The 27,977-nt window shown below is 35.3% G+C and overlaps 3 protein-coding genes and 1 long non-coding RNA gene across 21 annotated transcripts in view; 1 reads left to right on the top strand and 3 right to left on the bottom strand.

Moving 5' to 3' along the window:
* Positions 1 to 166: 166 nt before the first annotated feature.
* LOC145933461 (E3 ubiquitin-protein ligase RNF34) lies at positions 167 to 4,227 on the bottom strand. Of its 7 annotated transcripts, none has more exons than XM_083033174.1 (7): positions 4,064 to 4,194; positions 3,856 to 3,944; positions 3,160 to 3,346; positions 2,639 to 2,744; positions 1,774 to 2,149; positions 1,513 to 1,693; positions 167 to 1,385 (listed from the first exon to the last, which is right to left on the bottom strand). In XM_083033174.1, the coding sequence occupies exons 1-7, from the start codon at positions 4,077 to 4,079 to the stop codon at positions 1,210 to 1,212; spliced, it is 1,131 nt and encodes a 376-aa protein (XP_082889300.1). In that variant the 5' UTR covers positions 4,080 to 4,194; the 3' UTR covers positions 167 to 1,209. The 7 variants fall into 7 exon arrangements, with proteins under 7 accessions (XP_082889300.1, XP_082889301.1, XP_082889304.1 ...); XM_083033175.1 differs by having other exon boundaries at positions 1,774 to 2,122; positions 3,160 to 3,352; XM_083033178.1 differs by having other exon boundaries at positions 168 to 1,385; positions 4,095 to 4,227.
* Positions 4,154 to 16,109, top strand: LOC145933464 (uncharacterized). 4 transcript variants are annotated; one of them, XR_014424865.1, is made up of 6 exons: positions 4,206 to 4,290; positions 4,961 to 5,040; positions 6,666 to 6,768; positions 10,439 to 10,818; positions 12,912 to 13,019; positions 14,280 to 16,108. It is a non-coding gene; the product is annotated as an uncharacterized LOC145933464 (long non-coding RNA). The 4 variants fall into 4 exon arrangements; XR_014424866.1 differs by lacking the exon at positions 4,961 to 5,040 and having other exon boundaries at positions 4,165 to 4,290; XR_014424864.1 differs by lacking the exons at positions 4,206 to 4,290; positions 4,961 to 5,040 and adding an exon at positions 5,542 to 5,599 and having other exon boundaries at positions 12,912 to 13,270; positions 14,280 to 16,109.
* On the bottom strand, positions 6,821 to 17,333 carry LOC145933462 (uncharacterized). Of its 5 annotated transcripts, none has more exons than XM_083033181.1 (5): positions 17,077 to 17,333; positions 10,517 to 10,791; positions 9,741 to 10,080; positions 9,440 to 9,577; positions 6,821 to 9,152 (listed from the first exon to the last, which is right to left on the bottom strand). In XM_083033181.1, exons 2-5 carry the CDS (start codon positions 10,776 to 10,778, stop codon positions 9,020 to 9,022), a joined length of 873 nt encoding a protein of 290 aa, XP_082889307.1. In that variant the 5' UTR covers positions 10,779 to 10,791; positions 17,077 to 17,333; the 3' UTR covers positions 6,821 to 9,019. The 5 variants fall into 5 exon arrangements, with proteins under 5 accessions (XP_082889307.1, XP_082889306.1, XP_082889308.1 ...); XM_083033180.1 differs by having other exon boundaries at positions 10,517 to 10,794; XM_083033182.1 differs by lacking the exon at positions 17,077 to 17,333 and adding an exon at positions 12,729 to 12,915.
* A 2,840-nt stretch (positions 17,334 to 20,173) lies between these two features.
* LOC145933273 (uncharacterized) overlaps positions 20,174 to 27,977 on the bottom strand; it is a 47,757-nt gene continuing 39,953 nt past the window's right edge. For 2 of the 5 annotated variants that reach the window (XM_083032833.1, XM_083032829.1), the window contains 4 exons: positions 27,252 to 27,580; positions 26,709 to 26,986; positions 26,276 to 26,440; positions 20,174 to 25,856 (listed from right to left, as the gene is read on the bottom strand). In XM_083032833.1, coding sequence (XP_082888959.1) covers positions 25,589 to 25,856; positions 26,276 to 26,440; positions 26,709 to 26,986; positions 27,252 to 27,580 — 1,040 coding nt within the window. In that variant the 3' untranslated portion in view covers positions 20,174 to 25,588. Of the gene's footprint in view, positions 25,857 to 26,275; positions 26,441 to 26,708; positions 26,987 to 27,251; positions 27,584 to 27,977 lie in introns of all 5 variants that reach the window. The other 3 variants (XM_083032831.1, XM_083032828.1, XM_083032830.1) reach the window with 2 other exon arrangements.

The raw sequence follows: 27,977 nt of genomic DNA on the forward strand, positions 1-27,977 counted from the left end.
TATATATATATAATGTATACCTTCTTTAATCAGGATGGTATTAATTGCTTAATGATTCTTAATGAAAATAAAGATTTTCAAGTATTAATTTAACATTTTACATCTAGAATTCATCTACAATTTATTTTCATAAAAAAGATACACTGTACAATACAGAATTTACAAAATTTCCAGAATCACAGTATGTTGTCAAATTATCTTGGAAAATCTCTGCATAACTCTGTAATATAAAAACTATCTTTTTTCCTAATATTTAAAAAATTCGCGATATATATATATATCCTAATATATATTAAGATAATTAATATACATATTTAGACATTTATTTCAAAATATAATCAATTTCTTCTATTCTATCCTGTATTCTAATTTTTTCCTTTGTTTAAGATCAACTAAGATTCTTCTATTGTACTGTTCTCCTATTGCTCACATTTGTCATGTAACCATGCCAGAGTGAGAAAGCAAAAGACAGAGCATGTAATGATATTTTTGTTCTGCGCGAGCATTAGAATAAGAGCAGACTAAAAGAAAATTATAGAATAGAGGAATATGTTTGATCTCTCTTTCGATCATAGGCATAATATAAATAGACCGACTATTTCCTATATTTTAAAAAGTCGAATATTCCCTTTAGTTTAAGGACTAGATAAAAAAAAGGAGAGAAGATATACTTGCGCAGTAACTTCAAAATTGAAATTTGATATCCATATCATTGAATTCAACTGTTCTAACTAGCTTCACTTATTTTCATTAGCTTTCAGCTATATTTATTCTCCTTTTACCTGTTCCTTAGGCTACGCCAATCAGTCTACTTATATTATGTCTACAGTACTCAACAATACTATAGAATAGAAAAAATCGATTGTACACTGGTTTCCACCTAGGAAAAGAACTAAATTTCAGATGGCGAAAGGATATGCAAAGTTAACCCATCTGAATTTTAATAAAATATACGGACTGCCGCGCATCTGAAGCTCGTCTATATTACATAATATGATTTGTCGTTATTCACGAAAGTGAGCCGATAAATTCATCGTGCAAGAGCTTGGTGTTTCAGGATTCGATTCCTTGTCGTAGATCGATTTCGTTTGACGATAGTTGTGAATCAATCTATTTGATGTGACAAATGACAAGCGCTCGAGATATTAAATCTCTTAAGAGATAATAAAGATTTTAATTGCGTGTTGCTGCACTCTACTTATTGCCTCATTAGGCTTTGAAGAAGCGCACAACACGGACGACGTACTGCTTGCATATCGGACACTCGGACATTTGTTTACCGCAGTTTATGCAGCAGGCCATGTGGCCGCATTCTAAAATTACGCATTCGATCGGAGCGTCCCAGCAAATTTTGCACAGTTCTTCCTCGCTGAGTTTTTCCACATCTGTAAAAATTTATTCATAATAAGAGCCAATGTAAAGTGTGTTTCTCAAAGTAACAAAGAAATAGCGAAACACACATAATTATACATTAATTACACACATTAATAATCTAACATATTTGATTCTTACCTTGTCTAGATTGTTTGTACTCCTGCCACAATCTGGACACTCTGTTCAGCAACTCCTGCCGCTCTAAGCAGCCTTTGTAATCTACGCGATTTGTACTCAACAGATTTTTTAATTGTTTAACATTTAGATACTCTAATTCCGACGCCTCCTTTATATCCGACAGTTGTACTTTATCCGACCACTGCAAGAAAAACGGAATTATAAAGTATATATGATACGTATGAGATGTCACTGGTTTTCAAATGTTGTTGTCTATCGTACCGTGGGAATTTCTGTAACCATATCCGATTTTTTTTCTTCGTTCGATGCTTCAGAAGTTTCCTCATGTTCGGTAATTAACGGTTCCGCTGCATTATTGGGCTCGACTGGACTGTTGTCGGTTTCCGAAACTTCCTGTATCTCAACTCTTGTATCTACGTTACTACTTTTCGTCGGTCCCTCCTCGGGTGATTCGCTATCGCTAAGTGGCACGCTGATAATCGGACTGCTTTGACTACTCTCGCTCGCCTCCTCCGCCATTTCGATGTCTTCGTTTCTTGCTTGTGCTTGTGCCTGCTCGTCCTCGTGCGCTTCGTCATTTGCGGTACTGACATTCGGCATATTTTCCGATCTATCGAAGGAAGGATATACTCTAGAACTATAAACAAGCATATTATTTTAAAATATCATCTCGTAAGATGTTTTAATTTACTTGAGATTTTTATAGAGAATTCAAAATACTTTTATGTCATTCTCTTCTGTGAAATTAATGATAAAGTAATCGTGAAAACTAAAACTATATAGGTACTTTCCTGTATAACTGTTTCTTTAAAAAAAAAAAAAAAAGTTACTTATATATCTATTAAATTATATTGTAATACTTTCTAATATTTATAACATTTTACAGGATTGATGCCAATAAGATTTCTTTGCGTGAAAAAATTATATCACAAATATAAAAATTACTTATGTATCGAGAGATAAATGTTTCAAAATTTATCATGTAAGAAAAAAATATTTAAGTCAGAAAAACAATGTAATATTAAAATAAGATGAATCAAGAAAGTTTTCATTACTCGAAAAAATTTAGCCTTCAAACAGTTAAGTGTCAGTACTTTTACATGCTGCTATGTAAAATGTGACATACAATTGCTCTTCGGCAGTGTTTTGCGTCCTGGTACTATAGTCAGTACTAGAGCAAGGGTCAGTTCCATTAGCAAAGAGCATTAGTAAATGTACCAAGTCTTCTTTCTCTGAAAAATCAAAGTATGGTCTGTGAAATTCTCCACCACAGCGCATGTTTAATCTTCATTTCAATGAAAAAATTCTATATACTTAATACTACACATGCATTCTTATTAATTCAAAGTATATATTGATATTTGAACTTAATCTCTTGCACAAAAAACTTTAAATATTGTATGCATAGAGACAAATAAAAAGAGAGAGGTTTAATAAGTGTATAACAAATGTTTATTATAAATTTGTATCTCCACAAGTTGCATAGACCAAAGTTGCATACATTCAAATTTTAATTAATATAGACCATACTAAATTTGAGAGAAATCCGTTTGTAGATCTTATTTTCTTGATTTATATAAATTAGTGTTTATTAAGAGGATATACTATACACAGAACTATGTCAACAGACAATGTTAGTGCACGTACCAACACATCCCTTGATAGAGACCTTCTTTGCCACAAGATACTGTCGTAAATCCTTGCAGCGCATCTGTCTGATCTGATTCTTCACGAGTGGCCTCCTTGATAGTATTCCGCAGCTATCGCAGGTAAACACCTTGTCCAGTCGTTTGATCACGCATTCTGAGCAGAAGTGCCTCAGGCAATCTGCGCACTGTTTCTACAAATATATTATATGAAGAATATAGAGAGAAAGTTGATGTGTCATATTGTAATACATTGTTATTTTTCACAGAGCAGAGAATTATGGCCTAATTCAAAGATCCAAAAAGCTTCTGAAAATGTCACAATGTTTAAATCCTTTAAGAAAACCTTAAAAGATCTCAGCTTTTCTCTTAATTTTTAAACCTTGGAAGGTTTTTCTTAAAAGATTTAAACATACTGACATTTCCATAATTAGGTCATAATTCTCTGCTCGAAAAATAAATATTATATATGACACAAACTTTTAATTAACAATAAGTTATTTAGCGAGGATAAAGGACAGATATTCGCAATGACATTTATGCGACACGTATCGAAAGAGATGTCCTCTTTCGTCCTCCAAATAATACGCGTAGTTTGACGAATCATTGCGTCTCAACAGGGTTCTTCTTAGATAGAAGTTTTGGCGGCGCGAAAAAAACCACAGGACAGGAAGAAACTCTTTGTTTTCGCACTCACTTTTCTCTTGAACAAATTGAACTTTGCACTGCATGCCTCGCAAGCCATCGCCTCGTTGGAGGGATTCCCGGAGCCGCTCGTTCGTCGGCCTGAAAATAAAACAATATCACGGAGATGCGCCGTGAGATTACAGGGCAAAGAGAATAAACGTCATATGATACATCCTACGTAAAATCTACAATAGAGAATTAATGCTATACACACGCACGTCGTAGAGGCGACATAATAGGGAGCGTAACCTTTTTTATTTTAATTAATCGATATCGCGAGACTATCGGTGTGCTGTTATCGGTACAGTATGGCCGATGACGACGACGTCCGGGAACGAAAGCGCCGATCGGTGAGGAGGTATCCCTGCACGTCGTCTCTTCTTCTTCCTCTTCTTCTACTCTTCTTCTTCGCGCTGCGGTTCGGCTCTCGCAACTCGCAACCAAGGTGAGAAATTTCGAATGTCATAACGCACTGACCTAATGATGTCATATGACACGTAGTTTCGTCAACCTCGCGGGAGATTTTTGTATGCCCGCCGCGATAAAATCTTTCTTTTATCACCTTTAGAACGACTAGAACAAAACAAGCGCTCGCTACGCGCGCGCCATTCGTCGATTTTTTGTTAAAAAGAATATATTTCAAAAAAAATAAAATTAAGTTTGTATAAACTTGATTAATATTTTTTCACAGAAATCAGCTGATTAAAGCATTAATTTGATAATTAAATTTTAAAATAATAACATGATAAAAATAGTAATATATTTAATAGTAATTATATGAAAGTATGAAATAATACATAATAAATAGTATATTAGATCGAATTTAGAGAAAAAAACGGATTATTTTTTCGGGCAAGATATAATTACTCATTATAGAGCCTTTTATTTTATCTTATCTTTTGTGCTAATACAATTAAAGTTGATTTTTTAAATAAATTTATAGTCCATTTATTTATTATAATTAAATGCCTTTTCATTAAAGTTTTAAAAATCGCACATATAAGAATCGATTCCACTTAACGCTACAAATACTTCATTTGTTTAACCAATCAGAATGCAGGAAGTTTTGACGTCTTTATTCTGATTGGTCGAACATGCTATGCGCGCTTTTGCAGCAACTTCATATTTCTCTTTTACGCCGGACCGTCGTAGCATAAAGAAGCATAGGCACGGGGCTCCGATAATATCCGCATAGGTAAGCCGACAAAGAGACAATCGAATCAAATTGATGCGATTATTCGCAATAGCATCGTCTTCTGAATCAATTGTGAGATTATTTCGTAATTTTATTGCGTATTAGAGCGAAATTTCAAGTGGTAAAAATTGAGCGAATTTTTCGGTGACAATAATCGAGCCATTAGATCCTTTCCTCCTATATCGATCTTCCAAGTGCTACATGTTTAGAATCATCAAATTTATACAGATCTATAATCGAGTTTATAATGGCCCAGTTTACACCGAACATTTGATACGCGTATCAAATAGTAAATAACTAGTAAGTTGGTTCAGTTATTGGCTGATCAGCTGAAATTCAGTACTTAATACGCGTATCAAGTGCTCGATGTAAACTAGGCCTATATCTAATGTCTACATGCCGTTTTTATCGAAATTTTACTTAAAAATCCTGCTTAAGAATCGATTGCGCACCCTGCATGTTACGCGCGCTTCTGCAGCAACTTCATGTTCCTTTTTCGCGCGGGACCGCCATGGCGTAAAGACGCAGAAACTTCGAGCTCCGATAATAATCCATTCAGGTACGCCGACAGAGAGATATAATCGAACTAAATTAACGCAATTATTCGCAATAGTATCGTCTTCTGAATAAATTGTGAGATTATTTCGTAATTTCATTGTATATTAGACCGAAATTTCAAGTGACAAAAATCAAGTAATTTTCGGTAAAGATAATCGAGTCATTAGAGTCTCTCAGTGCTTGTACATTTAGAGGCGAGTTTACATATAGATTTATATATGTATGTATTATATCGCATTTATTATTACATCATACGTGTTGTTTTTTAGTAAAATTTTGCTCGAAAATTCTGCTTAAAAATCGATTGTTACTATAATAATGCATAAAAGTTATTAGCCGACAAAGAAATAATCGAAAATAAAATTGTTTAACAATTTATAACATTCATTTGTCGATGCTATATGTATGTACGGCGCGGAGCAACAATATAATTCACAACGCTACCGGTAGAGCGAGTATAATATATGTGCTAAAGATAACCGTCTCGCATTTGCAAGAGTAACGTGAAGTGTGTGCGCATATCGGAAATAAAATAAATATAGAAAAATCGGACCATAAAACAAGTTGTTCCAGATTGATAAATCATTCTCGTGAGCATTTTTTTTCTTTTTAATTATTCGCGAAATGTAGAAGTCTAATTTTCTTAAAAATCACGATTACACAGCGCGTTGAAACAGCGAACGATATATATGAGTGCACTCTATCTAAAATTATAAATGCTTCAAAGCATTTAATTGATCAATTAAAAGAAAAAAATCCTCGTCTTTTTTATCCTGATTAATCAAATAATTCAAAACACTGTAATTTTAGTGGAGTGCGATATTTATCACAATGTCTATTGTTTTAATTCATACGATCGCGGTCTAGATGCGATTATTATATATATTTATTTATGTAATAATTTTTTTAAGATTTTTGAAACTGAATTTGATTAGCCTAAATAATTTATGACATAATTTATTAAATAAATCCATTTTGATTGACATGTTTGATGATATTTTTTGGAATTTTTGTGCTCTGATTTTTATATAAGTTATAAAAATATAACTTATATTTTTTTCTTATAGATACACATGAGTTGACATTTGGACACTTAATGGCTATCTCTGAAATTCAACGAAATTCATAGAAATTTGACAAGATTTGCAAAAATTCAGCACCGGTGAGCCGGTGAGTAATAAATATTGATATTCTCAAAATCTTTCTCGCGCAAAATGGTAATTCCATAAATAAATTCGTTAACGTTTCTATATAAAAAAATTCGCCTGAAAAAGGTAGGACAGAGCAATTATTATTATGTACCACACACGATGCTGATGTACATTTACTATATTTATTATGGCAGCATGGTATTGTGTTCTGAAATTTTCGAACACGATTTACGTTTTCTTTTGTGAGAATACTTTACATAATATACATATCATTATTCAATTAAAAATCTCACGAAGGCAAATTAAATTGTTAAAAAAATGTTATTAAAAAAATAGATTGTATAAAATTCTGTATGATGGAGAAGAAATTGCAATTATTTCTAACTAATTCATACAAAAAGTTCAATTACTAACGACGGTATGTACAGTGGCTCTTGAAATATAGAGAAAAAAAATCAAGAGTGATAAATAAATAAAATTAATTAATTAATTAAATTATAATATAACTTGAGAGAAAATATAATATTATTTAATTTTTTACTCATCCCTGTATGTAATCACACATGATCGCGCAATACTAATACTTTCTTATCCATCCCCGCGTATCTCTGTAATCATGTATTACAAAAATCGCATCGTATACATACACATACACACGCACGCACACACACACACACATCATACACACAAACACATATAATTAAATATAATTAATAAACCGATAAAATTATTCTTATACTATACAATTAAATATATAAAACATTGATCTTGTTTTACAACGTCGACGACTAGCCAAACTTTTGGCAGTTTCTCGTATTTTTCAGACAATATATATAGATATTATACCTATATATACGGACATCTCGGCCGAGAATTCGACCTATCACGGTGTCATAGTTACATAATAATGGTAATCTCGTATTAACATTATTACACTTATTTGTTGCTGAGCTTTTTCTTAAAGAACCTGGTATATAATTTTTAGATAACGTTTCTCACGAAACTTTTATGACTGCGTTTCGAAATTCACTTACTTGTTAATATTGGAAATCTATATGCAATGTAAACTATAGATTTCCAGTACTGGCGGTGATTTCTGAACGCAGGCTAGCATTAATTCTCTTATTCTAGGAGAGTCTAGAGGGCTCGGAAAATATTCGAGTTGGGGCAATATCTCTCTGTCTGACAATGAGTCTATTGTACGAAACACTCTTTTTGGCTCCGGGAATCTTTGAAGTGAATTTTACCAACGTAACGTAACCTTGGAACCTGGAACCTGGAACCCTTTTTCCTTTACCTTTTCTTATTCAGGTAGACGGTGTAAACGTCTGTGAGCGTCGAATTTTTTATTTTTGCACAATGATCGAAGCACGTGTCGAGGCGCGAATTTGCATAAAATTCAATGTGATTCAATGATCAATATTATTCGTAAGGCTTATAAGGATGAATCCCTGAATGAAAAGCAAATCAAGAAGTGATTTAATCGATTCAAAGATTCAAAGGCCAAATTTAGTGGAAAGTAATCCTCGTTTTGGCAGGTCACAACATCCGAAAATGTGAAAACGTGTGCGCATTGTAATCAATGAAAATCGTTGTTTGATTGTGCGAGACTTAGAAGAAGAGCTTAGACTTTCAAAGACCATTCTTTTTGAAATTTCAATTTAAGATCTAAGGATGATCACATGGCTGCAAAATTCCAGAAAAAATATTGCCCAGGACAATTTAAAAATGATCACAACCCTGACTTTCTTAAAAAGGTGACAGACGATGAATTATGGGTTTATGGCTATTATCTTAAAAGCCAGGACAAAATGCAACATTGTAACTGCAGGCTATTCTAAAAGCTGAGTTCAAAAATTGCTTTAGAAAGTAGCGCTGAAAGAAAGTTATTGACCTCCAAGAAAAAGTATTGTATTCTGAAAGGGACATAAGTGCCATTGGGATTCAAACTAACTTTCTCTTTCTTTTTGTTTAGCGTAAGGTCAAATACTTTTTGGATCAGATCTCGTGCGTTCAAAAGCGATTTTCTTATTTATAAAATTCCGAATTGAATGCTTATATTCGACGCGAAAGAAAAATTGTAATAATCTTCATTAACAACATAAAGTCTATGAAAGGGAGTCAGAGCTTTCTTTGGACAAGATTTTTATAGAATTTGTCGGAGAATTTCTGTGTTTATGAGAGGATAATCCGCGCTTTTCTTTTCCTTTCCCTTCCTAGACATGATTCACACATCTCGTGTATAATAATAATTAAAAATACAATTACAATTACATCGGGTGGACGGTATTCTTCATACTTCGTTCCGATATCCTCGTGAGAGGTTCTTCATCGAGTTCCCTCGAAATTTGATTCCAATGCTCATCCTCATCTTCATCCTCTTCGTCGTGCACCGAATCTTTCCTGAAGAATAATTGAGATTTTTAAAATTTTTATAATAAAAATCAGAAATAAGAAAAAATACAAAAATACATCAATTTTTTAACAGAAAGGTTCGATATGAGATATTTATATTATACATATCTATAGTTGTGAGACAGCCTGTATATATTTGCACGAAAAGATTATTTCGAAAAGAAAATGCAACTTAAATTAATTGATTTCGTGTCTCTCAATGAATAAAGTAAGTCTATGAATTTTGAAGCTGCTACCTATTGTAAATCTAAAATTATAAAAATAATAATACTAACTGATATTTGTTGGTGGAGGGTAAAAATAAGGATTTCGGGCAATCCTTAAAATAGGGCCAGCACTCGCCGTGAAATTTCCCGCGATTTTCCGCCTCGACGTATTCCTTGAGGAGACTCGCAAACGGCGATTGGCTGGCACTAAAAACGAACATCACGATTTCACCTTTTTATATAACACAATTTTATAAAATATACTTGTTCTATAGCTATTAATTATTCGTATAAAATAAAATTATTTCGCAACAATCTTCTCGAAAAATTCATATTTGCAAAAAATTAGCATACGAATTGAACGACTTACGTGAAGAACAGCTTCAGCATTTCGCCGATCAGGCCAAAGTTGTTCAGATGATGTCCCTGGACCTCGCAAATTGCCCTCAACAGGCAGGCTTTCCCGTTCATTCCCAAGGTGCTCAGCATGTCTTCGGCGGTGACATAGAGCAGAGCCCGTTCGCCACCGTGGAACGCGTTTTTCGGCACTTCCGCCATGTCCCGCTTGTGCAATCTGCGTTTGATAAAGGCCGCGATAAAGTCCGCCATCATCATGCCGGCCTGACGGCTATTCAGCTTCCTGTCGAAGCTGGATGGCAAAGCGCCATATGGGTTCTCGTTGTCTGTCAAGCCTAGCTTGTCAAAGTCGACTGAAAAAAAATTCATAATTCCGTCAATCGCGATTGGAAATAATTTTACGAGATTTTTGCGAATCTTACGAAAGTAAGATGTAGTTATTAAATATTTAAGTCGAGTTGAAAGTAGAAAATTTTGTCTCCGATAAATCACATTTAGCCTTCTTCAAATAGACTTTAATTCGACATTAATTTTTAATGCGGATCTTAATTCTAATTTTCAAGGAAAAAATAGAGTCTAATATTTGCAATCAAATTTCTTACACAAAGTAAATTAATTTTCAATGTAAAATAATAATTGTTAATTAATCATTGATGACATCGAATCAAGTAACAATTTTTATCTTTTTTATATTTATTTTTCTCTTTGCAGGATTTCGCTTTGTACGAGATGCCGAGAAAAAAAAATCGCGATGCCTCGCGTAGCGGTATGATGAATGGACGGACTCACTCGTGAACGGCAGACTAATGGTCATGTTGCTGAGGAAACCGTAAGGTGGATGTCTGACGAAGGGCAACGCCAAGGTCGGCGTGATTGTCATGACCGTGCCAGGTGGTAGCGCGATCCGTCCGTCGTTCGTGAACCAGAAGACCCTCTTCTGTCTGTGATGCGGTTGATTGGAGGCCTCTTCGTTCTTCTCCGGGTTTTTCCCGGACGAGGTTTCTCTCAGCAGGGCCAGACCGAGTAGCAGCAAAAGTCCTCTTCGCGTCATCTTGTCGTCCGAGCTGCTGATAATAGCAAACAGTTATTAGGTTCGTGAGTATTAAAACTGGAATAATTAAGATTCCTGCGTTCAAAAGCTTCTTTTGTCCTTCGTTTTTCAAAATAGGTATAATAAGATCCAGCCTTAGAAGAGGTACTTAATAAGTGTTTTATACCAAAGGTATAGGTGTTTACCAGAGATAGGTGTTTTTCACGGCTGTAGATTGTAGACCATGCGCGGATTAGATTAATGGTCTTATTTACGAATACCCCGTAATTTTGTCGTCTTCCTAATGACACGCCGGCGTCATTCAAGTAGGCCGCACGACAGATCCCGCGGAATTATTTGCGATAAATCGCAACGCCACGATGCGTGCGTATATTTACGTAATCGCACTCACGAGACTTACGGTACCCGCGTTATTGGATCTCTTGCACGCGCGGGGAGAGAAAAAAACATTTTCTCCGACAGATATCGCCGATGGATTTTGTCGTCGTTGCCGTCATCGATTAATATCCTGTTCGCGTGCGAGAACATTTTCGCCTGATTGATATTCCGGACGAGCGCGTCTGGTCGCGAGTTCAGCCAATTCGGCCAATTAGAAACTTAATTTGTGGGTAAGGAGGCTAGATCGGAATTCTTTTCGGGATAATAGGGCTATTTCTTCGCACACTTTTCTTTATTCCGTCTAATAAATATACATCTAAGTGTATTTAAACGACATTTAATAAATTTTATATCACATTAATTGGTTGATTGAGGAATAAAAGTTCGAGAATAAAGAGCGGAATAAAAGCTCTGGGAATTTTATTTTATACGCACGCTTTACTAAAAACATGGTTGATAGAGGACAGGCAGGGCTAAATCACTTCGTCTTAATTACGATAAAAACGCGTCTTGATCGCGTGTCTCCCTACTTACGATTACCGGGTTCACTAGGCTTTGGCCGGTTCCGTACCTTTTTGATCGGTGTAACAGTATATACAAACTGCAAAACTCCACGTGGGATAAAGGGGGAATCAGGCGACTGGGCTTCGCCCCAGAAAAACGCGATGTCGTTTGTCCGTATATAGGTACACATATCTGATGTGTCACGTCGTCGCGTATACCGTTTGCTTCTTGAATCGCGATAACCCCGCGAATCACCCGAGCACAAATATTGATCGTCAATTACAATAATTTTCCTCTTTAATTCTTTTTTTTACAAGTAGAAAGTGTGTCTTATACTCTTATTAAAAAATAATAATTAATAATAATCATATCTCGAATAAAATAATTGTATATATATTGCAAATATATCATTGGTAGTATATATATTTTTATTTTTTTCCGAATATAATATAATATTAAAAATCAAAACGCGGCACACCCTCATACTTATAATGTATCGTACAAAAATACAATCAGATGATCGCGGTATTCACACTCGAAACATAAAGACTCACACTCAATTATACAACAAATTAAAAAATAAAGATATAGATAAAAATGCGTACAAAAATTTAAAAAATATTAAAATAAATTAAAGAGAACAACTAAAATAAACAGGGGATCCACAGTTAAGAAAAGAATTAAAATACATAAATAGATGACTAGAAAAATAAGTAAAATAGAATAAAATAAAAATAGAACAATTAATATAAAATAAATTACAAAATTAATCCTGCCTTTATTGGCTAAATAAATTAGAGGATACAACAACAACCTAATAAAATTGTGGTATTTACATCGCGAGCAATTTTCGACTTATTGATATTACAATTTCCTTTCAACACATATATATGTCTCCAATTAATTAAATTACGATACATCAATATATTTGTTCACAATAAAAAAAATGCAATTGGGCAACTTTAACTCTACACTTGCAGCCTAAATGTTTGACAGTTCGCGACAGGAGGGCCAGTATCCTCTCCACACCCATTACAACTGATTTTAATATACATCGATGTAACGTACCGCGTTTTATGAACTTGCCCCCAAAATTTGTCCACATTTAACCCGTTTCGTGCCTGGAATATCGTAACGGATGTTCATCATCGAGCGTCGACCGGTATCATCCGGAAATATATATTTTTCTGCGAGGTAGCCTCCTCGAGAATTCAGCGGAAACTAACGTAACCGAACGTTGATTTGATCTAGATCATCGGCGAACTGGCGGCCCACATCGTCATCCGACACGGCGAGAGTGAAGTTCGGTAAAGAGGAAAGAGGAAGTAATTCTGAAGAGAGGCAGGGGAGAGAAGAGAGGTAAGTCGACCGCTAAGTGCACATCGCGCGGAATACGAAATGCGATTGACCCGTATATATGTATTTTATTGATATGCACGCGGTGTCGTCCACGCGAGGAGAACGAATTATATTCGCGGCCACGACGGCGCCTTGGAGTTTCGAAGCCATGCACCTGTAATTAGGTCCCGGTCCTCGCCATATATGTGATATACGCATTTTTCGACGGAACACCGTTAGCTCCCGGTGCAAAAACCGGGTCGACTTTGAAGGTCCGTGGTTCCTCATCCCCGTCCCCTTTTTAGCGGTTCAAGAGATTCGCGATCGGATGCTTCTTTTATCGAACGAAACGATGAGATGTTTGCGATAGCGTTCGTCAAGTCACTGGTAGCCCATTTAAAGTTAAATGTCGCATTATTATATGTCTATCCGTTTAAAACTGTTTATAATCAGATATTCAAGACGGAAGTTATTTAAAAAAATGTGGGAAGAGAATCCAAGAATATTAGAAAATCGATAATATTTGAATTATTATTCAAATAGCTTTAGGGATGGGAAATGAAGGAGAAAAGTTTTCATTTTGCATAGAGCATTCTTTAAACATTTTTTTTCTTTTTAATTGAACGGGATTTTTACATTATTTATATACATTGGAAAAAGATTTATTATTTAACGTTGTAAAATCTCATTTATATTATTTTATGTATTAAAAAGAAAGGCACAATCAATATACCATTTTATCTTACGAAATCGACGCTTACGTTCTATTAATTTTTCCTCGATTAAATATCTTTAGTCAAGAATCCTCAGTGCCTAAAATCGCTTCGCGGTTGAATTGCGCGACGAGCCAATTTCGATGAATAAAAACACGTGTTACGTGTGTTTGGCTTCGAACGCACACTGCACCTGATCTTATATGGATCCATACAGATGGATGCATTTTACATTCCTTCGCATCAAAATGTAACGAATTCCTGACCTAGTGCCCGAGCTTAACGGTATAATACGCCGTATTAAAGAATTGCGTTCTCGATAATTTTTGCAAAAAAGAAAGATAAAATTATCCATCTACATTCTAAATTCATTTATTGTTCGATGTAAATTCTCGTCTCTTGTCAAATCAAGTAGTCGAATATTCGTTTCTCAAGTCGATCTTCGATCGTTGTAGCTCTGGCAAACATCTTATAAAAGAATAAAAGAAACGACGTCCGAGTACGATGATCCGCGAATAGCTCATGGATTTACTCGCGTCGATTCGTAATGAAGATTATTTGTTTTCAGACTGTGACTTCCGAGATATCGCCATTCAAGTGCCAAGTGCACGATAGAAGTGCTTCGTCGAATGAATTAATTTACGGTGTGCGCGCGTAGCCATGTGTGACGAGGACTAATTATCGCGCGGTCGTAATCAACTACTTTCTAATCGTATGCGACACGTGCGGATGTTTAGTTCATAAATGAACAATTAAAAACCGAGTTGGCGTAATAATTACATATACTAACGAAAAAAAGAATATATATATATATATATATATATATATATATATATATATATTATCGTTAATAGAACTAAAAAAATTAGAATTTAAAAGAATTTTATATTGACCGCTTTTTACGACACACTTTTGGATACATTAGCAATGATTTAAAATAATTAGATTTTTAGATGGAAACGCATTTAAATACTGGGGCAGATTTGAAAAATTTATATCACAATTTTAATTTTCTTTTAACAGAGCAATAATTTCAAAAAATCTGCTACATTATTTTCGCGAGACTTTCGAATATATTATATAGTAATGATAAAAAATTAGATGGGGTTAAAACGGATTTAAATATTGGGGGGCAGGTTTAAAAAATAATAATATTTTGATTTTCTTTTAAGAGGATAATAATTTTTAAAAAATCTGCTACCCATTTTATTCCTTGACGAGTAACATGCAGTGTTACAGATTGCAAATCACTGATTTCTAGAGATTTATTGGGCATATGATCGCTCTCCTCTCGCCCCCTTTCAACGTAATACAAACATTCCTTTCATAAGACGGCACGCACATGTTCATTAATGCGCAAACATGCATGAGATCATGCTTCTATAATCCAAGATTTGCCACACATATATATAGCTATCATAGCGAAAGCGAACGTGGCGATTCGTGCAGCGAATGTGTCACGTACGTAAATTATGGCGTTCCAGATGCGAATGCGAATGAGAATATAGGATGTGTGCAAAGGTTTCGTTTAAACTTTGTTACAATAATATAATAATTAATTACCATACGCATACGAGATCAGATATCTTTCTTTTACAAGACACAATAAAATTATAATTATATAATTATATGTATAAATTAATATAATTATATAAAATTTGGATATTTCAGGGTGAAACGAAAAATATTATCAAAAGTTATCGAGAAACGAGATATATATGTGCAAAATTATTAAGTAAACATATGCCGTTCTTTTTATCCATTGAAAATTAAGGAGAGCAATTAAATAGAATATATTAATTTTATATACATAAATATAAGATGCGTTTAATTAATAAAATCTTGCACATATATCTATATGTCTTTCTGAGCAATTAATTCTTTCTTTGTATCCTCGCTTATGTAATTTATTATATTGTAAAATAATCAAGGATTCTAATTAAGGAAAAGTAACAAGAAGTCACACAAGAACGAATCAACCATAAATCGAGGTGAGTCAATTGTGAGAATAAGAGAGAGATTGATAGCGGTCTCGGGCTCCAATGAAAGAACGATCGTTAAGGTCACGGTACGGATATCGCCTCAGGGGAACCGACTAATGTAAGTTGAGACCCGGGTTTCCAGACTTGAAACCCGTCAGATGGGCTTACTTATGAGTCGAACGGGTAGGAAAATCCGGATTTTCAAAAGGACCGCGAAATACCAGCGAAGATCTTGACACGCAACTTTATATAATATGAGGTCCTCTCGATAAAGAATACAAGTACCGTTAATAAAGGGAGAGAGGGCGAAGATAAATTCGTACTTATGTACTCGAAAAATGCGCGACGCATTAACTTGTATTACGTGTTATTTGTATAGGATCTAAATTTCTAAATATACGATTCAATATTTATTTCAGTCATATTTGTTTTCATAAAAAAAAAAATAATAATGAGAACCTTTAAATTTCAGAACTTGGAGACATAAAAATTTTAATGATGCAGAATGAGTAGGTGGATCTTGCTTCTTTAGATTCTGTCGATAGAACGCTTTAATTCATAGTCTCTAGAAAATAAGTAAGTTTGCGTTGCAACGAGACGCGAAATTTGATGTTTCGCAAGAGATGTTTGCAGTGCGAGATCGATTCTTCTCGCATCAGAAGTGTTCTCAGAAGATGTATACGTTCATCGCGAAAGTATAAATACGCCGACCGTTATGCCGCATCTATACGCATCCAATGTGGATGGATGCTGCTAAATTGATGTTGCGCTTGGTAATCATAAACCTTACCGAGGTATATTCCACTACATGTGCCTTAACCACGGAGATTAATCCGTTCGCTAGCTTCAACATATCGTCCTGGAGATCCACCTGTTCGTTTATCGGTCGGCAACGCTTTTTCGAATTGAATCAACAACGAATGGACAAAAAAAATCGAACAGCGGGATGAAGACAAAAAGTTGGAGGGATAAACGCAGGAAAGAGTTTGATGCTCGATTAAGTCTGATTATCACTGAGGAAGAGAGCCATCTCTTTTCCCGGTCACCCGGTCGCTGAACAATCATATATATATCATAAAATATATATGATCATCCAATATGTCGTAAGAATATCGATAAAATATCTTTAACGTGTTTAAAATAATCTTCTTATTTGATCATATAACTAAAACATTTTATTACAAATTTTTAGTGATTAAAGAAGAATTTATAATTGTATATTGGATAAAATTTTATATAATTTTGAAAAATTCAGAAAGAAAAAATGCTTCGCTATTGTTACAAATATAATTAGAAAGAGGGAGAAGAGGGGCGCAAAAGTCGCATTAAATTCGAGATAGTTGTAACTGATCAATTAACAATTAATAAATTTTTTTATATTACCTTTATTCACAACAACAGGCGCGATATTTCGCGACTTCGTGCAGCGGCTCGGATCGACGGCGGATCCGCCGGCCGGTGATATGTAGGGTAAATCTTGATACACACTGATTAACGCAGAGCTGATTTAACAGAGTGCTGGCACACTACGGCGTTGCGCGGATCTTTAGTTTTTCACGTGCGCATATCTCTTTCGTCTGTGTACCCGAATAAGACTAAAAGTGTCTATTTTACCCGGGCATTATCAGTCACAAAGATAGAAGGAAGATAGAAAGAAAGAAAGAAAGAGAGAAAAACAAGAGAGAGAAAAAAGTACAAAGATCGAGCCGATCTAGTTCTCGTTCCTTGTTAACGTCCGTTCCGTTTCGTGCCTATCCGGAGAACGGATATCGAGGTATCGAGATATATCGAACGCTGCTTCCCGCGACTCGCCCAGCCGACCATCTGTCATCGCACGCGGATGACAATCGTCGCGATGGGTTTCATCCGCGACGTTTCATCCCGATCCCCCGTTTCGGGCTCGTGCTCCAAATCGGATCAATTGAATATATTGGCACGATTAATTAATTTATTTAATCGGGGAGGAAGATACTGTGGAGACTCTCGTCTCGATCCCCGCGTCTCTCTCCGCGCGAAACAAAAGTGTCACAAATCGAGATTAAATGAATATTTTATATAGTCTCCACGATTTTATCAATATGCATTTACACTCGTATATTAATTTCGACAGACGCTGTATCACGTTTTTTTATATCGTTTAGCGTTTCATCATATATCGAATCTTTTTGGAGCACTTTGTCGAGAAGACGACGTCCACTGTCGATATTTCGCGGATGTTTCGCTATCTTTCTCGCGAACGATACGCGACGTCGGTCCGAATATTCTCCCGTTGTAACATCGCGCGTTCTCCAAACCAACTCTCGATGTAGCTTTTCGACTCTTCGCGCTTTTCGCGAAACGTCAAACGTCCGTGGCGCGCCGGATTCGGTTGCGTGCGCACGCAAAGAGATAGCCGTGTCAATGGCTCGCGCGCACGTTCGCCGACTTTTTCAGACTGATCGCGATTCCGCGCGCCGTCTCCGACGCCGGAGACTCGGTGTCTCCCCTTCCTCGAGGCTACCCTTCTCTTCTTCCCCCAAGTGCGGCCTTGGGTTCTATGAGCTCGATAAATTATGATTAATATTTAATAGCGATGTATTTTTTTATACCGGTATCTCGGAGATAAATTCACATGTAATTATATATGCGTCAAAATATATGTTGTTGATAAAATAAAAAATTAATAACAAAATTAATAAAAGTTAATAAAATAAAAATTAATAAAATTGAAAAGATAGTAATATATTAAATAAATACGACTCTGATATATAAATGCGATATGAAAAGAGTATAAGAGCCAGGCGCACAACAAAATTGTTATTAAATTTCTTAATTATTTTGTTATACAAATTAAATAAAAATTATATAACAAAATAATTAAAGAGAAATTTAATAACACAATTTTGTTGCACCTGGCTCTTATTAACCCTTTTGTATATATATTATTGTATCTGTTTCTTTTTATCTTTTATACATCTCTTACGAAGAAGAAGGTATGATAAACATCTATTTGAAGCTTAATAAAAAATCCAAATAAACATCGATAATAACCTTTTTTCTTCTGCTTCTTGGTTTCCGTTCTCGAAGGAACCGTTTCATTATTCGAAAATACTTCGTACAATCTCCTTGAACATGTCCTATTTTCCGTGAGAAGAGAGGGATGCGAATTAAAATTCGTACATTGTCTTCGATAAGGTGGTGACAAAAGGTGATCCTGAAGCAAAGTATATCTTTAGATTAAAGTGAATACATTGAATATATCCATTCTTAATCCAGCTTCTATACAATATACAAAGTGTAATGAGAGGTATAAATATGAAAAATAGAGAGAAATATAACATTATAATAGTATATTGTACATACGTAAGATTTTAATTTGCATCCTTTAAAGAAAAAAAAGGAACTCGAGCATCGGAAAAATATTTTTAAAAATATATAACGACAATACTGTAAGTAATTATTTTTACATTTTATGCGAATTGTTTTATATATATTATATAATACTTTTAATATGCGCACACAAAAATTCTCTAAATTTTTTTAAATTAAATAAATTTTAAGATATAAACAAATTTATACAATTTTAATTTTAGTTTATATAAATTTAATTTATATTAAATATAATATACAAAAGGAACTATTGAAATATCTTAAGATTTTTTATAAAGAAGATGAATATTAAATATGATAAATTCGATCTTATGTTTCTCTCTCTCTCTTTCTTATCATTCCACGTGTTTTACAGATGTACTTGTCTACCTTCGCAGAGGACTTTAGAATAAAAGATGATGTATTGTATCCATTTGTGACAAACCTCGATCTTCGGGGGAGAGAGAGAGAGAGAAAGAGAGCAAGTTCTCCTTCCCTCTTCCACTGTTCTGGATTTAAATACGGAATTGATATTGAGAACGAAGAGACACGCGCGGAAAAGGAAGAGGGGCGTTACGCAAATGAAGGAGCTAGCCGGCTGGAGAATGAAAAAAGGGGAAAATCGAGGTACGTCCATACGAAGATAGCGGTATACAGGCGTCGTTGCAAAGACGAGAAAAAGAGGGTTAAACAGGGAAAGGTGGTTACGGTTGTAGAGCGTAATAATGAGATTACCGTTAACAATAACGAAAACGATAGGAGTAAGAATAAGGCTGGGGACGCGTATCGAATCATCCCCCATAGGTCTCTTAATTTTCATACATTTTTCTTCTTTTTTTTTGTCGTATAATGTATTCAAATATTTTCATAATACCAGAATTTCCAGAATCTCGACAAAAAAATGTATAGCTACTGAAATTAAATATTTCTCGCCTTAGGTCCTAAAGTCCTAAATAATACTTTCCAATGACAAACATTTTTGTCGAATCGTTCGAACTTGTTCATTATAAATAAATATAAATTTAAATATGATTTTAAATTTTTTATATATATATATAATCTTATAAATATAGTTCATGTTTGTATCTGGTTGTGAAGGTCGTCATCACGCAAGAAAAGAAACGCGAAGAGATTTAAAAGGTTTTCAACATATTTTATTATATTTGTCTGTGGAACGAACAAGGTTTTCTCATAATACGATAATACTAATCCTAAATGAAATCTTCGAAGGCTCGCGCGATCCTCGCACGCGGAAGATCCACCTCCGAAAAAAAATTCTTTCATTACATCTTTCGACGAGGGATGCAGAAGATTTTGTCGGCGTGTCAGGATGCGCGCGAGTCCCTCTTTCATAACAAATCGCATAATAATAATTTGAACAAATCACGTACGAAGAATACGATCGAAACGGGAAGAATGAGAGGAAAAAAAGAAAACAATGCGCGTATATATACGCAATTAGTCGCACAACGTATATATATCGCGTTTTAAACATAATTAATCTTAGTTAAATCAATATACATATATATATCTAGCTCTATAGAAGACCTTATCATATACTTGTACGAACTATAATAAGTCGATAATATGGCACTTACTATATATATATATATATAGTTTACGGCGTGTTTGTGTGTGAGTGTAAGAGCCGAAATGAAAAACCGGTACATAAAATAACCGATTATTGTTATTGTCTGATAAGTGGTGGAGCGATATGCTTATCGGCGCGGAGAGTGAAACTGCCTGCAACAGGTTCGTGCAACTAATAAACGGCGGATATCTGTGTCGTTTGTACATGTGTACATGTATGTGTCCATCTTCTGCGCCAAAGTCGGTTAATTAACATCTTGTATGTATTATATGTGTATATGTGTGCCCGGATAACGGACGGAACTGTGCATAATTCTCGTCCCGCCTCATCTCATTTCGTGTATAAAACGTCGAAATATAAGATCTTTATGATATATATATTATATTGCCTCGTTGCGATATACATCGCCGCTGTCTGATCTTCCGCGAGCGATCGGAAGCTTTCTTTTCTCGTTTTACCTTATTACGTATCTTACAGCGAAATCGATCGGAATACGCATCCAATTTTTAATTCGCGTTAATTCGATAATAACAATCGCTTGGAATCGCGGCGAAAGGAGTAAAAAATTTCTTAAAGTCCAACTCGCCAATGATTTAACTCGCTTCTCCTGAAGATCTCGAAGAATCGCGTCGAGAATTTGTTTGATTTTTGATACGAGGAGAGGATCAGTATAATTATCGCACAATGTAATAGATCAAGATTATATATATATGTATGTATATTTATATTGTATAATCTCAGTAATTTATTTATATATTTTTTATATATATATATATAATATATTAATATATATAAAATACATATACTTATATAATATACATATATATAAAATATTCTATGTATATATAATATAGTGTGCCTCGAGAAAAAAAGCGAGTTAGATCATTTCTTCCTCTCATCGCGCGAGCATATATTTCTGCAAATCTATATAAAATTTATTAATTATATTCATGATCTCTAATTTCTCTCTCCGTTGTGCGCCACCGTGCTTTATCGTAACTCGGTGAATTTTCGTGATACTGATATACTAGAGATTACAAAAAAATATTACTTATACACACGATAAGTACACCTTCCGTTCTATCGATAACAAGTGATTTCGAAAGAGTGAATTTTATTCTATTTCTCGATTGTTTATTTTTGTACGAGGGTGAGCGAGATTGTATACGATTGTATACACTAATATAAGGAAGCTCCGTTCGCCGTCAACTTGAATTTTAAGGATATATATACGACATTCCTGGCGACTTGTCGTTGTTGTACGTAATGGTCGTAATTAGTTCTATACCCTAATAAAGACGTCCCTCTCGCGAGTCAGCGGGACGTCTCAGTAAAAAGGCACACTTAATTCTAGGTCGTTAAGTTTTGTACGATAGTAACCGCTGTCGGGGATCTCGATTATCTCCCGGTGATTCTCTAAATCATCCTGCATGCGTTCACAATATACGAGATGTATGTGGTCGATAATAACACTCTAAAAAAAACAAAAGAAAAAAAATCGAATAAGGGTCGAGATTTAGACACTTGGCTCGCTATGGCAGTGTGGTCGTTCCGTTTTGTAAAAGTACGGTGATCCACAATAATTTACGACCTACGATACACTCAGGGTATCCCTTTCTCGTCTCCTCGTCCCCGATCTTAATATCTACGACAGATTCTTCACGTATGAGTTTAGAATCGATCGTTCCTCAGCAAAAATGTCGCGGGATAAATGAAGGATTTCTCGAAAATTACATTTGAGAAAGACAGATACAACGCAATGTATTTTAATTTACAGTAAATTCTTTTTATTTAAGCCTCTAAGTAGATAAAATTTTCTATTTACAGTTTATCTCAGAAAATATATATTATGATAAAAAATTTGCCAAAGCTGTTTTACGAAAATAGATTTTTGAATTTATAAAAAATAGGATTACATTGAAAATTTGATATTTGATATTTGATATATTAGTGATATATGCAATTTATCAAATATTTAAAAAATATAAATTTAATTATTTTATAATCTTTTCTTAGGGAAAGCTTATATTTACTACAAATATTTAATATAATTATCGAATAATTAATTTATATATAGCAAATTTAATATTATTAATATATTTAGTAAATACAATTAAATAAATAATGCAAATTACAATTTTTTTCCTCGATATTTTCACTAAGGAAATCTCGATTTTAGATTCGTCCAGAAACTCGATCCTTCTTGGGACACCCTGTATAATTTTTGCACTTTGCACCGGGCGTATGTTTACGCACCGTTTAGATTATAAATATCAAGACGATAAGAATAATTAACAATCATTCTAATCTTAATTCACAACCGAATCGATTCGTCGGCTCTTTCCAAAAGTAAAATTAGAAAGAAAAAAAAACAGGAAAAAAATACACAAGGAATGAATAAACGAAACATTTAAAAGTACAAGTGAAACCGACTGCTTGTCATCATCTTATTTTCGTTAAAATAATAGAGGGGAAACGGGTAAGAAAAAGGAAAAAAAATTAATAAAAAGAAAAAGATAATGAGAAAAGAAAATACATGTGCGCTGATCTCGCGATGACGTTCGACCTCCAGATCAATGTTAAGAAAGGCTCCTCCAAATAAAAAGTAGTCAAGAAATTGAAAACGGAAATTTCTATCAATATTAAATAAATAGCGCTTTACCTAGTATTTTTAGTTTACGTATATAACGAGGAAAGTACGCGAAACACACACGGGAATTTTCCGCGTGAATAGTTTCTTGCATTGTTGTGCGATATTTGACATCTTATTATGTATCTGCCATTGTTCCTTCTGTCTCGCTCCCCCCCTTCCCTCTCACGTTTGTCAAAATTTTCGGTTCATCTGTCCTCCCCCCCTCTCTCCGCATAATTTTTCGCCGCTAATAGAAACTATTCTTATCACTATAATAACAAGTAGCATATCAAGAGTGTCATATTAAAAATAAATTTCAATCGTACAATTAACAATATTATTCACGAATATTCGTCTTTCTGTGTCCTCCCTAGAGACTACTCGTGGTAATTCACAAATATACACAACTCCCACGTAACATCGGCCTGAATGCGGCTCTTTCAGGCGGTATTCGCGATATTCGCTTCGTCCTTTTGTAACATTTACACAAAAATCGCAACGTCACAACTGTCGCAACTTCGGGGAGCGATGAGCGTTTATAATTTAATTATTAGTAATTAAAAATAAAAGTCTTTGGTTTCTGCACACTTAGCTCTCTCTCTCTGTCTCTCTCTCTCTCTCTCTCTCTCTTTCTCTTTCTCTGTCTAAGATCTCGGCCTATATATCTCGTTGACGCACTTTACAATCGTCTTTATACACAACATATGTACATATATACGCAAAGCCTTTATCTTCTCTCATCATTATTTCCTTCAATTTCATTAGTCTTCTTTCATCGACGCGTTGCAAAACGATACGAGAAGAAGTCTCTTTATCGGTTTCGAAAAAACACGATTATGCGAAAATGCATTATACTGGCATATATATCTTTTTTTTCTTGCCACGCGCGCTCGAGCTAATTTTGATTCAGAATGCACATTGTGATATACAACACGAGATAAATGCGAAACGCGAGGATGATAGAAAATATTTAAGATTCTTTATAAAGATTAATGAAATTTGGATTGCACGATCAAAATTTTCATTAAAATTTTGTCGGATAGAAAAATTATTAAATGAATCATCAAATGAATGAATACAAGAGATCGCGTCTCGATCGAATGATACAATTTTAATGTTCGTTGCATTAAAAATTATCTTGTCAATTGTATTTTCAAAATTCGTAAAGCGGATCGACTAATCGATCTATTCTACATCGAGAAGAATGCATGTTATCAGCAGCAATTAGTATCTCGCAGTCTTTCGGGATTTGTGCTGTTTTTTTTTGTTCTTTGCTTCGCGCCATATCTTAAGTCTGTAACAGCTTACGTATTATACTACGGAGGTAAAGATATGATATATAATGTACTTCGAAACTGTAATACATATGTATATTTATGTATCTTTATGTCGACGTAAAAATCGGAGTTAAAAACAAAAAGATTATTGTGAGCAGAGGAACACTATTATTAGAAACAATATAGTCTCGATGCCGCGTATAGATCATTTTCATTTACCTCTAATCAGCTAACTAACGACGAACGTACTTCTCGAAGAGCGAATATAACTTTTGTACTTGTGCGGTTACTTTTTTGTTCTTTTTTTTTCGTTTTCTTTTTCTTTAATAGCATGCTTATATATATTATTCAGACTTGTTTCTCTTAATTAAGGCAGAGTTTCGTGATGCTCGGGCTAAGCACTTTGGCACTCGCTGGTTTCGGTTAAGTTGATAAATCCCCCTTTACGTCCATGTTACGCACGCGTTTACACGTGTTTGTCCGATGTTTTGTAGTTGAACGCAAAAGGGAATTTTCGTAATTTGTTTATATATTAAGATCAGGATATCAGGCAATGCACCTGTTAACGGTATGGACTAAACGCGTCGTTATCAATAGCTTCGGAAACGAGAAACGGAGAGAAAAAACCGCACTCGTCGTCAACATATCATATATCATCGTTATTAGCTATCCGACTAATTCAAGAATTAAAAATGTAACGCTAGTTTAAAAACTTAAAACGCGACACACGATATAAAAATCCAACGGTCGGATTTCAACGTCATTTTGGTACTGGTATCGTGGGCAAACGCGAGGAACATCGATTGCCGAATAACAATTTTTTATTCAATATAAAGTCTAACAAATTTTTTTTAACTTTTGTTTTTTGTGCTTTTTTTTGTCTTTTTTATTTTTTTATATGGACAACGAAGAAAAATTAAAAATTAATTTAATTTTTTTTCCCCTAGCGCATTCTGTCGGCACCAAAACGCGCGAGGAACGTCATCCTTGTTCTTCGTTGTCCTTGTCACTGGCAACACTGGGGAGTCCTGCTCCACCCTTATCCGTTTAGGGATCCTCTGAAGGTGGTCGCTGTCTTGGAGGCTCGTATGGACTCGCCACGGCGATCTCTACGAGCATCCTGAAGGAGTCACCGTTGTCCTGGTGTGCGTAGGCGTTCTCCAAGGTGCGCGGTGGCAGACCACGATAGTGGAGTTCCATCTGCTGCTGCTGCTGAACACCAGGCGTTGCCGACAGGTGTTCTCGAGGAGCGCTCCAATACGCAGCAGGTTCGCCTCTGGAGTTGTCAGGGGAGCTCTCAGAATTGTCGTCCCTACTGTAAGAGAAATGTCATGATTAATTGGTCAATTTTTGAAACACATTGCGTGATTCGCAGCGAGTCGCGTGCGAGAATCACGATGTCACTGAAAATGTGCGTTAGAAGGAAAACAAAATACTGTCTCTTTCGTACGATACTCTTACGTATTTGAAAGCATTTGATCTATTTTGGTTTTAATCAATCTTTCAGTCTTTTTTGTTATTGGTATTTTTAATTAATTATGTTTGCGATCGCGAACGTCTTGAGTTTGCAAAAATTCGCGCAGTTACTGTGGAAATCGCTGACAAGAAGCGATTAAGCAGATAATCTCACAATGGTTGCAGGTAACTTCTGCTATTTATTTATATTTTTTTTTTTTGTTATTTGTTCTGTTTCTTCTGCATCGAACGCAATCGTTGTATCGATACAAAACTTGCCTTCGTCGAGCAGAAGGATGAGAGATATCGTCGACGTCTAACTGCTCGACTTGGGCCTCCGCATAGGGGCGAACGATTACGTTGGGCCATCGTATCGAAGGACGATCCTCCTCGCTGTGGTAATCGTTCGGACTGCTCTCGTAATCGTTCGGACTGTCCTCGCTTCTGCGTAGGTAAATCTTGAATGATATATCTAGTATTTTCGTACACTTAATCTATCGGTTCTCCTATTGTCTTAAAATGTTCCCTCAAGCCTCAATCAGTAGCGAATCAATGAATAAGCGGATAAGCGGTTTTCTTCCTGGTTTGGTCACTGATTTTTTTGTTCTTAGACGTACGTCAAGAAGTCAGTGTTGTTAAGTCAGTAAGTGTGAAGTTAGCGGAATTTTTTCTTGCGCTAACAACTCTACGTCAGAGAATTAAAATAACTTACCGATATGCAGGTTCCTCATCGTAATCATGATCCCTCTCGAGATCACGAATGTCCCTCTGTGCCGATGCAGCCGTCCTCTCCACGCTGCGGAAATCCCAATCCTGGATGTTCCTCGGCACCTGCTCGATCAGATCAGTCCGTCGATCTTGGCGAGGAACGCCGCTCTGCACACTACGACGAGCTCGACGCGATATCGTGTAGTGCAGAGGATCCTTACCGTCCTTGCGCAAGATCTCGGGCAAGATACGCCGCCTGGCATTTATAAACCAGTTGCAAACCTGCGAAAAAAAGAAACCAGTATATATACGTAAGCAAGTCGATATCATATGATAATCAACGACAAGAACCAGATGTTAATCGATTAAAATCATATAAAGTCTAATAAAATGATCTAAAATGGTTAAAATGGTCTAAAAATCTTGCAATCGATAAAATGCAAAAGATATTAAAAAATTTTTTAAAGTCACTCAAAATGAGACAATCGTATGATTTCTAAGTTTCGCGACTTTTCATATTAAAAAAAAAAACAAAAGTCACACTAACCTGAAGGATGGAGAGCTTGGTCAGTTCGCTGAGATGCAACTTCTCGCTCTCACTGGGGTAAGCGTTGTACCGATGGTCGATCAGCCAACGCTTCAGGATGTTCACCGCTTCCTTAGGCAGGTTGCCGCGGCGTTTCCTGCGCGAGGAGTCCTGACCGGAAGCGACGTGACGATTCCGTCGAATGTCAGGCGAGGTATCCGGTGAGATGTTCTCCGTCTCGGACAATCCGCTGTGATCTTCGTCCGTGGTGCTGGACGCTCGAGTCGGTGGCAGAGCTCCTACCGAAGCTCCGGTCGCGCCTGCCGGACGTCGATTGTAGTACGGAGCCACTGCTAAAAAAAAACAAATAATCGTATTATTGGTTCATGCTTATCCTTAATAATAAAAATAATATATAGACAATATATAGGTAATTTTATAAAAATATTGTAGGGTTTTTAAGGTTTTATTTTTGGTAAAAAATGTGTTAATTATACGCTGACGTGTTCTCTCGCCAGCTTAATACATGCATGATATTTGGTGCCGCCAAAGTGCAATTTGCAATGCACATTAAACGATCCAGATTATAATACAATGGAATATCCAGTTCCTCGCGTATCATCTGTCAAGACATCTTCCATTTTTTTCAATATGTCTAACTTTGTTATTCAAATTACATATCAATCGTGACATAAACCCTTAATCGTGCAAAGGTCCTAAACATACCTTGCCGATATTGACAATGTT

The sequence above is a fragment of the Prenolepis imparis genome, unplaced genomic scaffold (genome assembly GCF_030444845.1).
Source record: "Prenolepis imparis isolate NDT839.2.m4 unplaced genomic scaffold, iyPreImpa1.0 SCAF_3, whole genome shotgun sequence".
NCBI classification, from domain to species: Eukaryota; Metazoa; Arthropoda; class Insecta; order Hymenoptera; family Formicidae; genus Prenolepis; species Prenolepis imparis.